We start from the raw sequence: 13,413 nt of genomic DNA on the forward strand, positions 1-13,413 counted from the left end.
TCTGCAGAGATTTGCGTGACTTAGCTTATCATGGCAGAACTGCAAAAAAAGCCACTCATCACACCCGCTAATGCCAAACAACGTTTGGACTGTTGTCTTTCACACCGTTCCTGGACCGAAGATGATTGGAAAAGGGGTTCTGTGGGGCGACGAATCACGCTTCGAAAAATATTTTATAATGATGGGCGTGTTTAGATCCGAAGATTCCCTGCGGAATGCTTTCATAAGGATTGTATCATTCAATGTCAAGTATGGTAGAAACTCAGTAATGGCATGGGGTGTTTCAGTTGGATGGGGGTTGGTTCATTGGTGGACGTGTCCAAAACCATGCCGCCTGATGGCTACCTGGAATTCCTGGAAAACTACGTGCTTCTGACGCATGGAAGTACTTTGGCAGTAACCCTCGCCTGATCTAATTCAGCATGACAGTGCTCAATGCCACATTGCAATGCATGTCTGAGAACTGGTTTCCAGTTCTACGTTGAAGTGTAGTTTGGTGAAAATCCAACCTTTGGGATGAATTAGAACGTCGAATTCGCTCCAGACCACAGCGGCAGCCATTAGCATCAGAATGGGTATAGTTTTGCACGAGGAATGGAAGAATGTTCCTCTTGCGATGTATCAGAAATTGGTTGAAAGCATGCCTCAAGGGTAGTTGCTGCTATTCAAGCCAAAAGTGGTCCCACTCAGCAATGCCATAACGAGGGCGTGGCGAAAGAGGCGCCCGCCACGGGCGTAACTAGGTTTGGGGCACAAAATGTATAACATTTCTGTCATTTTTGAGTTAGGGGGACGCAAGTTCGACACTTGCCACAGGCGCTTCATACCCTCGTTACGTCACTGCCACTCAGTACTAGAAATGTAATTAAAAAGTATTTTATTTTGTCTACAACTAGGTGTATAAATACCTTTGTCAACATAGTGTATATATTAGTTATCCTTTATGTTTGTTTTATGAATGTGCGAATAAATAAAGACAAAATGAAATTCTTACATGAAGGTCTTGAAAATACGTATTATTTTCATTCCAAATATTTGATAGCTAAAAGTTTCCAATGAAAATGAAAGTTATGTTTGTCCCCCCCCCCCCCACACACATTCATGCTGTAGAATGCTTGATAAAGACACGTCCATGAGAGCTAAAAGCTTTTTACAATTTACGTTATGAAAATTTTATCCAAGTACAGGAATAATCGAAACGTTAAGAAATGCACTTTTATGCATCCAATAAAAGAACCGACAGTTCTTTTCTTACAATTTTACTAATTTATTATTATTATTATTATTATTATTATTATTATTATTATTATTATTATTATTATTATTATTATTATTATTATTATTTATTACTGGTTAGCCGTGTGCCAGGCTTATTCGCTCTCCAACTAACAGGCTGCGGGTTCGAATTCCGCCGTTGGTATGGTTACTTGTGATTGTCTTTAGGCTGCCTTTAGATCTTCGGGTGTGAGATCACCATCTCGCTTATTGGAGGCCTTAAGTGCTTTACAAAAGTTGCACATTTGGTCAGCAGGGTTTCCGGACTGTGTAAAATATAAGTCAAAAATGCAAAAAAAATTATATAAAATCGATTTTAAAAAATAGAAAAAAAAAACCTCCTTATCCCATCCGCTGTATAAAATGTACTATAGGCTCGAAAATAACCTTTTGTAGGCGGAAGCAACATAAAAAAAAAATCGCCATCATTTTAGTAGGATTATTTATTTATTATTATCATGCGATGAGTCGTTTGACTCCATGGAAGTCTAGTATTAATGACGAAGATTATCAGAAAGATAATGCAGTATTCAAGTAAAGATGCTCTTCTTCTGGAAGATCCTAATTTCAAATGAAGTGGAATAAAATTTTATAGCCACGAATCTGTGAACCAGCTTCAATAATAATTTCGTTCTGCTAACCACCAGTTTAAGCGAGACCGTAAACAAACGCTATCTGCTAATAACATATACGTGCGTGATATTTGTTGGTGTATAATGGCAGATGATGAGCAAAGGCCGACTATTGAACCTGAGGATAAAAATAACGTAAGGCTAATTCTAATTTGTCTTAATTATATAGGTGTTTCAGAAGTCTTTTATAACTAATTAGATTTAACTTAATAAGTGCACCAAACGTCAGATATCATTCATAGTAATTTATTTTGTGAATACTTATTTAAAAATATTGAATAATGATTTTATCGTTTCACGGATGTGAAATATTTTTGTTTATTACCTCTAGTTTTTCCCCCCCGTTAATTATATTATATATTATATTACGATGTGAGTAGTTTTAATTTAACATTCACCTTTGATATTTGTAGGCGTGAGAGAGGGGGATTGTAGAAGATGAACTAAAGATTACTTAACTAGGCTTTTCTTGTCTAATGATAGTAATACACTGTCATAGTAATACATGTTCTGGAGTGTGTGTGTGTATATGTATATATATATATATAATTAACAAAACTGGGGAAGTGTTCAGTGGTTAGGAAAGAAAATAAACTTATGTTGGATGTAGGTAAGTTAATTTTTGGGAAATGATATAATAGCTGAGACATGTGAAAAAAAAAAAAAAATTATTTAATTCCAGTATATTTCATGCTATTTTTTTTTTTTTTATGATTCTCCCATGCATGAAAGGTTAATTGCAAACCTATAAGCTAATTTTGTACCATTCCTGGACTAAGGATTTTTTCTATTTTTATGAATTTTATGTATGTATATATATATATATATATATATATATATATATATATATATTTGTATTTTTAATTTCTATCTGTTCAGCCTGCTTATTGGAGGCTTCACATTGCTTGTCCAAGTTCCACGTTTAGTCTCTAGAGCAGTTTATGGACTATGTAAAATAAACGTATATATAAAAAGTAATAAAAAAATAGAAAAAATCCTTAGCCCACCCACATTATGAATATACTATAAGTTTACAGAAAAACCTTTCATGGATGGTAGCTGCATACAAAAATTTAAATAAAATAAAAATGAAAACCCTCATCAGTTATTATATACACTTGATATCCTTAACATGAATACCAAACAAGTGAGCAGAAAGTAGGCACCTTGTTAAACTCCCTTGCCTACTTGAAGCCAGTCACTTAATTCTGATACCCTACTCTGGCCTCTTGCTCACTATACAAGTTACCTATTTACTTTGATAATGTTGAGCAAATCCATTATTTTCATTATCATTCACAATTTCACATGCTTAACACAGAGAAAAGCTTTTGAATAGTCTGTGAAGCACATTACCAAAAGAAGTGTAAATTATATACTTCTCACTGATCTGCATAAGGCAAAAGTAACCCATGTTTAGTTGCCTTTCCTGAAACCTGGCTGGTCCTCAGACATCTCAGCCTCAACTTTGGCCTCAGTCTATTTAGAATAATCTTTAGAAGACCATTGGTAGAAAGAATTACTAATGCAGAGAGGGTAGATGAATGATGTTAGTGAAGCTGTTAGTTTTCAGAGGGAAGAAGTGAAAGAATTGTTTTTGCTAGCACAGATGATTTGAAAAGTTGAATTATACAATGAAAGAGGATATGAAGAAGTTGCTGATAGAAACAACAAAGAAGAATGAGAAAGTAAAGATTGTGAATCTTCTGTCTCAGTATGATAGGAATGGATTTAGAAGAAGAGCCATGATTACTAATGAGTCAGTGAGAAGGTTCTGTAAGAGGAATGGTGTGCAGTTTGTAGATGTGTAATATGAATTTTGTGAATTTTGTGACAAAAGGATTTGTATGTGCCTGATGAACCATTTGAATGGTTCTGGAGTTAGATGTTTGGGAGTGGGGGCGAAGAGTTCTGTTCAGTGAGAGGTTGGAAGTATAATTCAGGAAAACTTGAAGTACTGGTAGGACTTTTAAGAAATATAAAGAGACGTGATCAGCATACTCATGAGCAGTATTAAGTGCAGGCAAGAAGGGTGACTAGTATGGTAAGAAAGGGCAGATTAGATTATGAGAGAAAATTAGCTAAATAAATCCAAAAATTTTTTTTTTTTTTGATTTACTTAGAATGATTATGGAAGGATGATTTTAATCAATACTGATGGTTGGAAGGCGACAGAAGCAGAAATAATAGTTTATTTTAATTAACTCAACAAACATAAGGAGTAAGTAATACTATTTATTTAAGGCCATATTTTTCAGCCTGAATATTACAGGCATTCATCAGTGGCGACGATTGTTAATTACAAGATAGAAAGCGAACACTGGAGTGATTTGAAAAAATAAGGGATGCATGTTGTTTTGTTAACTGAGAGAATATTAATTATACATTAGCCATTAAAAAAAAAAAAACCTTTATGTATGTGTGATTAAAATAAAACTTTCTCATATCTTAGAGAGAGGGGGGGGGGGTGGCAGTCTTTCTGATTTAAGTTCAGATGGTAAAGTAAGGCTTCAGTGCCTTCTTTAAACAAATGTTCAAATTTATACCAATATCAATGTAGTAAGCGTGTTTCAGACCATACGATATTGTGGTCTGTATCTATTCCATGCTGTGCTAAGCCAGATTTCTCAGATTTATTGTTGCTAATATGAGATTGGTGTTCTTGTATTCTCTTTACTGCTGAGCATCCAGTTGTCTGAAGTAAGAATGATGACAGCCACGATGAACTTGGAGAGTTACAGGAGACTGTTTATCTTTGGAAGATGGAAACCATGCTGATAGTTTGTTGGTAAGAAGAAAAGTAGCTACTCAATTGTAATTCTTAAGAATTCTGGAAATGGGTTCTGAGATGCCAAAAATGTAAGGGATTGGAACTCAACATACTGTTATTTCCATGTTATTTGAACTAGTTATAGGAATTAAACAACTATTGTGTAGTCCTTTCTGAGAAAGCATTTAGTTTCATATATCACTTGATGTTTAAGAGTTCCTGCTATAATAATTGAGGAGTAAAACGATTAGTATGAGCACGTTGTAATAAAGTTTTTATAATTGCAGTCTTCTGTGATGGACGGTGAGCTGATTGTTGTTGAATGTAGCATCCAGTGAAAGTTGGCTTTTGATAAATGGAAGTAATTAATTCACTTGTTGATGAGTGGAGGACTAGAAAATCTTCTTCCTCATTTCCAGTAATAGACCTAGTGGCCTGTTATGGTCCCTTTCCATCTTTTCAAATGCCATCCCCTATTACTTCTCCCTTGAGGTTGATATCTCTCTCTCTCTCTCTCTCTCTCTCTCTGGGGAGTCTTCCTTCCAGTGGTGCACCCAGGAAGGGGGACAAGGGACCCTGCTCCCCCCTCCCCCCAAAAAAAAGAAAAGAAAAAGGGAAAAAACACTAGAAAATTTTCCAAAAATCTTTTCCTAATTAAATTTTTTTATTTTTATTTATTTATGTCATGTCTTCTATTTCTATACTACTTATGAATTAGTGGCCATATAAGATGGAAATACCCTATATCTCTCGGGAATCCTGGTTGCTGTGAACTCAAGGCGAACAAAGTAGTGCGGACCAAGCGCTACTTCATTTGCTTGAGCCGGACCAGAGGAGATTATGGATATCATGTATTGGCAATCACTGCAGATGCTCAGTCATAAGTGTGCATTCTCAAATCGTCTACTCAACTCTGCCCCCCCCACAGATTAAATCTTGAGTGCTCCCCCCCCCCCCCCCCCAAGATTAAATCCTGAGTGCGCTACTGCTTCCTTAACTCATTCTTTCTGTATATTGTCTCAATCTCTCTTTCTCTCTCTCTAATGATTGATGTAGTCTAAAACAGATATCACCTCAAGTTCCTCTAAGATTTCAGAATAGAAAATCTAAAAAGGATAATATAATTTGTTCTCCTTTTCCATTTCCATAGTAAATTTAATTAATGGATATAGATTATTTATATTAGATAAGAAAAAGTTGGGAATGTTTCTTCATTATGGGGCCAGATAGAAAGAATGTTATCTATATAGAAAAAATAGTTGAGTTGCTCAGTGATCACTTTGCAAGGGTATGTCATCCAGGTGGAGGTTTTCACTGATGTGAAAATTGAGATTGACAAACTGTAGGTACTCAGTATATGAAAAAGGGTAAGGTAGTTTCATTGCATAAAATAACATAAAGACGACTCCAAGACAGAGGTAGGAAATTACAGACCAATTAGTATCTCATGAGTGAGTGATGTTTAAAGTATTGGAAAAGTTGGTTGAAGGTAAAATCCAGCAATGTGTAGATAGGAATACTATACTTGGCGATGGTGGGCATCATCGCCTTGTAAAAAGTTGGCCCTATCTTAATAATTTACTCACATTTCATAATAGATTGACAGCAGAATTAGATAAGAGAAATGGCTACACCACGTAACTGCTATACTTTGCAAAGGCATTTGACAGGATACAGCATGGAAAACTATTACAGAAGTTGGAGCAAATGGGAATGGATATGAAGCTAGTAGCATGGTCAGTCACTCACTGTCCACAGGCAGATATCAGAGAGTAATACATTGTGCACTTTAATCTAGGAGAATGAGGGCAACTCAGGGGGTGCCTCGGGGCTCTGTACTAGGGCCACTACTCTTTAGTTTGTATATTACTGATTTAATAGGGAGATATTCAGTTGTTTGCTGATGAATAAAAATTGGGGAGGACAATAGTTGATAGGTGATAAATCATCTATCAACTATTTAAATAAATTGGCATTGTGAACAAAGGATAATGATTGTCAATTTCATGTTGCAGAATGTAAGGTCATACACTTTGGACTGAAAAAATTACACACTGTGTATACCGCTTTCAATTTCTTTTGCTCCCGATACTTCCTTATTTGTTCCGACCCAAATATTGGGATATTATTAGAAAGCTGACGAGCTGCTCTTTCCCGTCGTATGCGTTCAGCATATTTCTGGCTGGCTTTCTGGTAAGTATAGGTGGACATTGTGAAATTTCTAAACTTTTTCAACTTCAATCCATATTTTCTTCACAATACTATATTGAAATTTAAGAATTATACATTAAATCAATAGATCTCGACAAGAGCTGTTGATTGACACTAAAACGAGCATCGTACCATGACAGAGTGCGAAGTTATACTGAGTGGAAGTTTCCGAGGTGCAGCAGATTGTACACAAAATGGCGGAGTCCCCACTGCCACTCGCGGGACGTGCCGTACTATCTGAAGGTCACTGATGAATCTTTATTTCCTCAGCTATCAAATATGATATAAGTTTGGTTTGGCTACCTTTAATACTTTAGAAATTATTAAGCCAAACCTTATCGAATGATTTCATTACACTCAACTTTTCATCCCATAACTCCCTAGTACTGTTCTGAATTTAAAGACGTATTCATGTCAAAAACAATTTTTTCTTGCCTTTCTCTGTAGAGATTTACAAAGTGAAAATTTTGTTTTAAAGATCCAAAAAGAGTGAATTTAGTAAATGTTCTATCTATCTATCTATCTCTTCCCTTCCGTCTGTTACAGATGGGTTGGGTCTCCTCTTAATGAGGAGTCACGGTGAAATAATGCAGCCGGCATGCCACTCCTCTGCTGCATCCCTAATGGAGTATAGGTGGTAAGTATAGGTGGAGTATAAGTATTCATGACTGTAGTCCGTGTGTGTGTGTGTGTGTGTGTGTTCACGGGGCCAGTTTGCCTGCTTGCGGGATGAAAACCCCAGCTAAACTGTGTAGGGGGGGGCGAGACTCTACTTCAGTAAATGTTACTGAACATTTATCAAGAGGACTAAAAATTATTCTTGTGAAGCAGCAGTAGACAATTTTTGTTCTAAGCTTTCAAGTTTCTGCAAGTTAGCAGCAGCAACATGGACAATATTAGCACTTGACTCAACTTTACCCTTTTTGATTTGCTAATACTTGAAAGATATTTTGACCTTTGTTATCCAGTAGGACACGTCTAACCCACATTAGACATATAAATCTAAATATTGTTCATTAGAATTACTTCACTCCATGATGCCAAAAGACTTGTTGTGAAAGATTGATCTGAAATATAACCACAACTGTTATGCTGCATCTTTAATTCATCAACAAGCCTTGCAGTTGTCACACTCCCTGACAGTTAATTTTAAGCACCAACCATTTTTTCTTCATATGAAGTTTGTCATCACTTTCTTATTCACCAAACCTTTATACATTTTCCTCACTTGTTTTATTCATCCTATTCCCTGAAAAAATCTCCTATATATTTTGTAAGCCCTTATAACTGCCTTGAGTTTTTGCTTTTCCCATCAGGCTCTGCAGATTCCATTCCTTCAGTCTCTTCTCATAGCTTGAATATTAATTATGTTACTCGCTCTCGAATCAAATGAATTGCTCAAGTGGTCCTCTGATTAAGAAAATTGAAATGGAACTCACAATTGAATATTGTCATACTTTTTGTCTTTTTTTCAGCAAACAGTCATACGTGATAACTTATTAACACTTACAATTATAATATGGTTACTTATGATTTTCCACAAGTTGCTGTTGGCAAGAAATATGCAGCTTTAGTGCAATCTTTTTTTACAACTTTACAAGTGGAAACACATGAATTCTACAATACTTTTTTTTAAATCTCTTCCTTGTGTATTTTTTATATGAAGTTAAAATACTCAGAAAAAAGGATTTGGTTTAACTCATCTGAAATAAGAGTTACCCTCTTTTACAGAAATTTAGTAAACACGCACACACACACACACACAATATATAATTCATTATCATTGATGCTTGTTAAAGAAGGCTCCTGGTTCAGATAAGTTTCTTGACTAATTAATTGTGGATATCGGTGTGTTCTTATGTAAGAGTTGTGTGTTTGTAGTATGTGGGCTTGTTTGCTTGAGTTTGTTTATAATATAGTTAGAGCAAGGTATACTAACCAGTGGTGGCATTGTTTGTACAAGAGTTAAAATTTGATTTCTAGTCGTTATGTGAAATGTGACGTGAGCTATATGTATTCATCGGATTATATCGTTAAATTATGAATATTTAAAACAGATGGACGGTGTGTCTGATAGCAAACAGACATACTGTAAAAGAGTAATAAATGATTTACAAGCAAGTTATGAAAAAGCAAACAAGCAATCTACTGAACAAAAGAATTGATGGTAGTATGAATGACATGTGCAATACAAATGTAGTCAAAGTTGGGAGTAGTGAATACAGTGCAAATGTAGTAAATGACTTGGCAGAGTATAGTCAGACAAAGGAAGTGAAAGATGGTGGAATGAAGAACGAATGAGGAATGGTAAAGAAGATAGCATGAAGGATATAAACACAAGGAAGATATTAGAAAAGAATTGTTAAGGTTGAGGATTGAATTAAGGCATGTGCAGAGTGAGATATAACATTTATGGAAGAGATTGATAGTTGGAGGTATAAGAAGGAAGATTGCAGATGAGTCAGACAAATGATTGCAGTGAAATGGTGGAAAGGAGCATTGCTATATGGGATCTGTTCTGGAATCATTGTTGTTTAACTTGTATATCAATGATATAGTTCATGCTCGTAGACAGGCTTATACGTTGGTTATGCATTTCTGAATCACTTAGGGAATTGAAACAACGTAGATCCGAATATAAATTAAATAATACTTTAATAGATATTTCCGATATTTCGGCAATGTCTCATTGCCATTTTCTAAAGGAACTTACAAAAAGGCAGGTGCACACAGGCCCTAACAATACAGTAACTGGAAATGAAGATATGAAACTATCGTTCTCCTAGAAGTCCTGATGGTAAAGCTAGAAGTCTTGATGGTAGCAACAGTAATACACCGGAGCAAATATAAATTCGAAAGATTATTTATGGAATCAGCCTCTGCCCTAAGAAACTCTCCAAACCTCAACAAATTTGGTTGTATGCGACTGCCCCAAATTTGGGAGGCATACATCAGCAGACCTTCAGCCCAACGGCCAAGAACGCCTACTTAGCCCGCCAGAGGGCACCATCAGGACTTCTAGGAGAACGATAGTTTCATATCTTCATTTCCAGTTACTGTATTGTTAGGGCCTGTGTGCACCTGCCTTTTTGTAAGTTCCTTTAGAAAATGGCAATGAGACATTGCCGAAATATCGGAAATATCTATTAAAGTATTATTTAATTTATATTCGGATCTACGTTGTTTCAATTCCCTAAGTGATTTAGAAAAAGATATAGTTCATGGTTTGAAAGGAGGTACAGTTGTTTGCTGATGCTAAATTATGAAGAGCAATGTCAGGAAGTTCTGATGTGATGTGTTGTTGTTACAAGACAATTTGAATAGGTTGGTGCTGCTTTCGGCTAAAGAATGGGGATGTCATTTCAATGTTGCTAAGTTGAAAGTTAAGCACTTTGGCTTGAGAAGAGGTAATGAGACTTACTGCATTGGAAGAACTTTGCTTCAGGAGGTGGAGGAAGCAGGCTATCTGTACATCTTGGTGGATAGGAAACTGAAGTTCAGGGGACACATCACAAACGTTGTAAGGTTTATCCAAAAATTTGCTGCTATAAATCAAAGAATGCCAACATGTATAGATAAGGAGGTAATAGTTCCATTTTGTAAAGTGCTAATTAGGCTTCATTTGAATTTCTGTGCACATATCTGGTCATCTGGCCTTATTGGTGAATAAGGCCAGATGACCAGAATCAAGGGAATTATTGGAGAGAGTGTGTGCATAGGTGAATAACTAAGACTCTCTCAGGGCCCAGGATATTGAGTATAAGAACAGATTGAGGGAATGTGGTCTTCAGAACTTGGCAGATAGGAGTGATATGATTGAGACGTATAAGCTGGTGAGAGGAGCCTACTAAATAGATTCAGGGGAATTGTTTCATAGGAGAACAGGAGATGCAAGAACAAGAGGTCATCCCTGGAAACTGTACAAAGGTCATGCGAGTTCATTTCAAACTCCAGAAAGGAAAAGCTTCTCATCTCAATATATGGATAGGTGGTGAATGAGTGGAATTCACTCAGTATACTATTTTACACTCATTCACCCACCAACAAACCATGTGCAATCCCAAAGCCACCTATTCTTAGAATATTGTTCACCTAAAACCTCCCTAAAAAGTCTTAATGATGATGATGATGTCCATAGGGGAGCAGTTTGGCTCATAGATGACCATTCCTTCACAGGTGGAGTAGTGACTGTGGAAAGACATGTAGAAGAGACATGGAGGCTGAAACACAGTGCATCTGTGAAGGAATGATCATCTATGAGCCAAACTGCTCTCTTCTGGAGAGCATCCAGACTTTTTAGGGAGATATTATTATTTGACACCTACAGGGAGTCCAAAGACACATCGAGGGAGAGTGTGCCAACAGCATCGAACGATTGATCCCTTCCAACTACTAACCATGCTCAAACTTGCTTAACTTTTTGTGTGAGCCATTAGTAGTAGAGGTGCTACCAATCGACCAACCTTTGCCGGCAATATTAGGTGAACAGTATTCTAAGATAGATGGCTTTGAGATAATCCATTTGAGAAAATTTCTGAGAAAAGGGTCAGGATTGTGTTTTCCAATTATTTGTTAATGATAGGTTGAAATTTGCTGATGTAAACATTGTTTTATTTATTATTATTTTGAATCTTTTTAAATCTTTGTCGGCTGCGTCCTTGTAACAATACGTGATTATATTATCTTATTCAATCTTTGTCATCTGCACCATTGTAAAAATATTTTGTAAAAAATATTTTACAAATTACATTGTAAAAAACTTTATGTTCCTAAGAACATAAAGTCTGTCAAGACTCATAGAGGGGAGATCCCCCCTAAGAAACACAAAGTCTATCATACCACTCCTTAAACTCATTGACCGTTCTTGCTCTCACCACTCCATCAGGCAATGCATCCCATTGTTCAACCACCCTCCATGCAAAGAAACCAGTCCTCACCCTCTTGCTCACAGTTTCCTTTCGTAACTTCCAGGGATGGCCTCTTGTCATCACTCCTTCCCGCTGTTCAACCAAGTGAAAGAACTGCCCAGTGTCAACCCTGTAACCACCTCTCAACAATTTAAAAGTCTCAATCATATCGCCTCTCCTTCTATCCACCAAACTCTGCAGTCCACATTCCCTCAGCCGATCCTCGTAACTATCCTTGTACAGTCCTGAAACCATCTTTGTCATCCGTCTTTGTATCCTTTTCACAGTTAATTTATCCCCTTCAAATCCTGGAGACCAAATCTGAGAACAATAGTCCAAGTGTGGTCTGATCAGAGACTTATACAATGGAATGATAATGCTCTTATCTCTGCAGGTCAGTGTCCTTCTCATAATTGCAGCAATCCTCTGTGTTACCTTCACTACCTTTGCAATATGTCCCCTAAACTTCAGGTTTCTATCAACCATCAACCCCAGATCTCTTGTCTCCTCTACTTCCTCCAGCATAACTCCTCCCATAGAGTATGCTGCATCCCATCGATGTTTCCCAGACCTCGAGACCTTACATTTTGCTGCATTAAACTGACACCCCATTCATTTGCCCATCTATCTAGCTTATTCAAATCCTCTTGCAAGGCTACCACATCTGCACTATTACTAATAATCCTTCCTAGCTTTGCATCATCTGCAAACAACTGAATATCCCCTTGCAATCCACTGGCAATGTCATTGATATAAAGGTTAAACAATATAGGTCCCTGTACTGAGCCCTATGGGACCCCACTTGTAACCCTCTGCCTCCTTGAAACTGCTCCACCATACACAACTCTCTGATACCTATCAGACAGCCAATCCTGAATCCAGTTGACCAATCTAACATCCAGACCCATGTGCTGCAACTTAAATATCAGCTTATCATGTGGCACCTTGTCAAATGCCTTTGCTAAGTCTAAGAAAATTGCAGTATATGCTTTTCCCTCATCTAATGTTCTTGTAACTTTATTATAAAAGGCTAGCATATTGCTAAAACAAGAGCGCCCTTTCACAAATCCATGTTGACTCTCAGAGATAACATTACCCTCATCTGCCCAATGTTGTATACGGTCCCTTACTACTTTCTCCAAGATCTTAACAACTACTGATGACACACAGACTGGCCTATAATTAGACACTTCCAGTCTGTTACCACCCTTATGCAATGGCACTATCTTACCTTCCTTCCATTCCATGGGCACCTTTGCTGAAGCCAGACTTTCATTGAAAAGACAGGTTAAAGGCACTGTCAGTTCCCTGGCACATTCTCTCAAAACTCGTGGTGAAATACCATCCAGTCCCAAAGCTTTACTGACATCCAGATTACTCAGTATCTGAAACACACTCTCCTCCTGTACCTCTAAACCTCGAACCAGCCCTATCCCTCTAGCATTAAAACTGACTCCTCTAGGATGAAATACCCCAATAAAGTGTTCATTGAACAATTCCACTATGTCCTCTGCATCAGTCACTCTATTCCAATTTTTATCCCACAATATCATTCTTCCACAGTCATTTCTCCTCCTACTGGCCACATTGCTAAAAATTCCCTAGGATTTTCTTTGGA

At 36.9% G+C, this 13,413-nt stretch overlaps 1 protein-coding gene across 1 annotated transcript in view; it reads left to right on the forward strand.

Moving 5' to 3' along the window:
* Window positions 1-1,442: 1,442 nt before the first annotated feature.
* Window positions 1,443-13,413, forward strand: part of Pex14 (peroxisomal biogenesis factor 14) — a 146,074-nt gene continuing 134,103 nt past the window's right edge. Inside the window, exon 1 of the mRNA XM_090407412.1 lies at window positions 1,443-2,042. Within this exon, the coding sequence (XP_090263538.1) occupies window positions 1,992-2,042 (51 nt within the window). The 5' untranslated portion in view covers window positions 1,443-1,991. The remainder of the gene's footprint in view (window positions 2,043-13,413) is intronic.

This window comes from Typopeltis vanoorti, chromosome 2 (assembly GCF_054136105.1).
Source record: "Typopeltis vanoorti isolate ZY-2024b chromosome 2, IOZ_Tvanoo_1.0, whole genome shotgun sequence".
Lineage (NCBI taxonomy): Eukaryota > Metazoa > Arthropoda > Arachnida > Uropygi > Thelyphonidae > Typopeltis > Typopeltis vanoorti.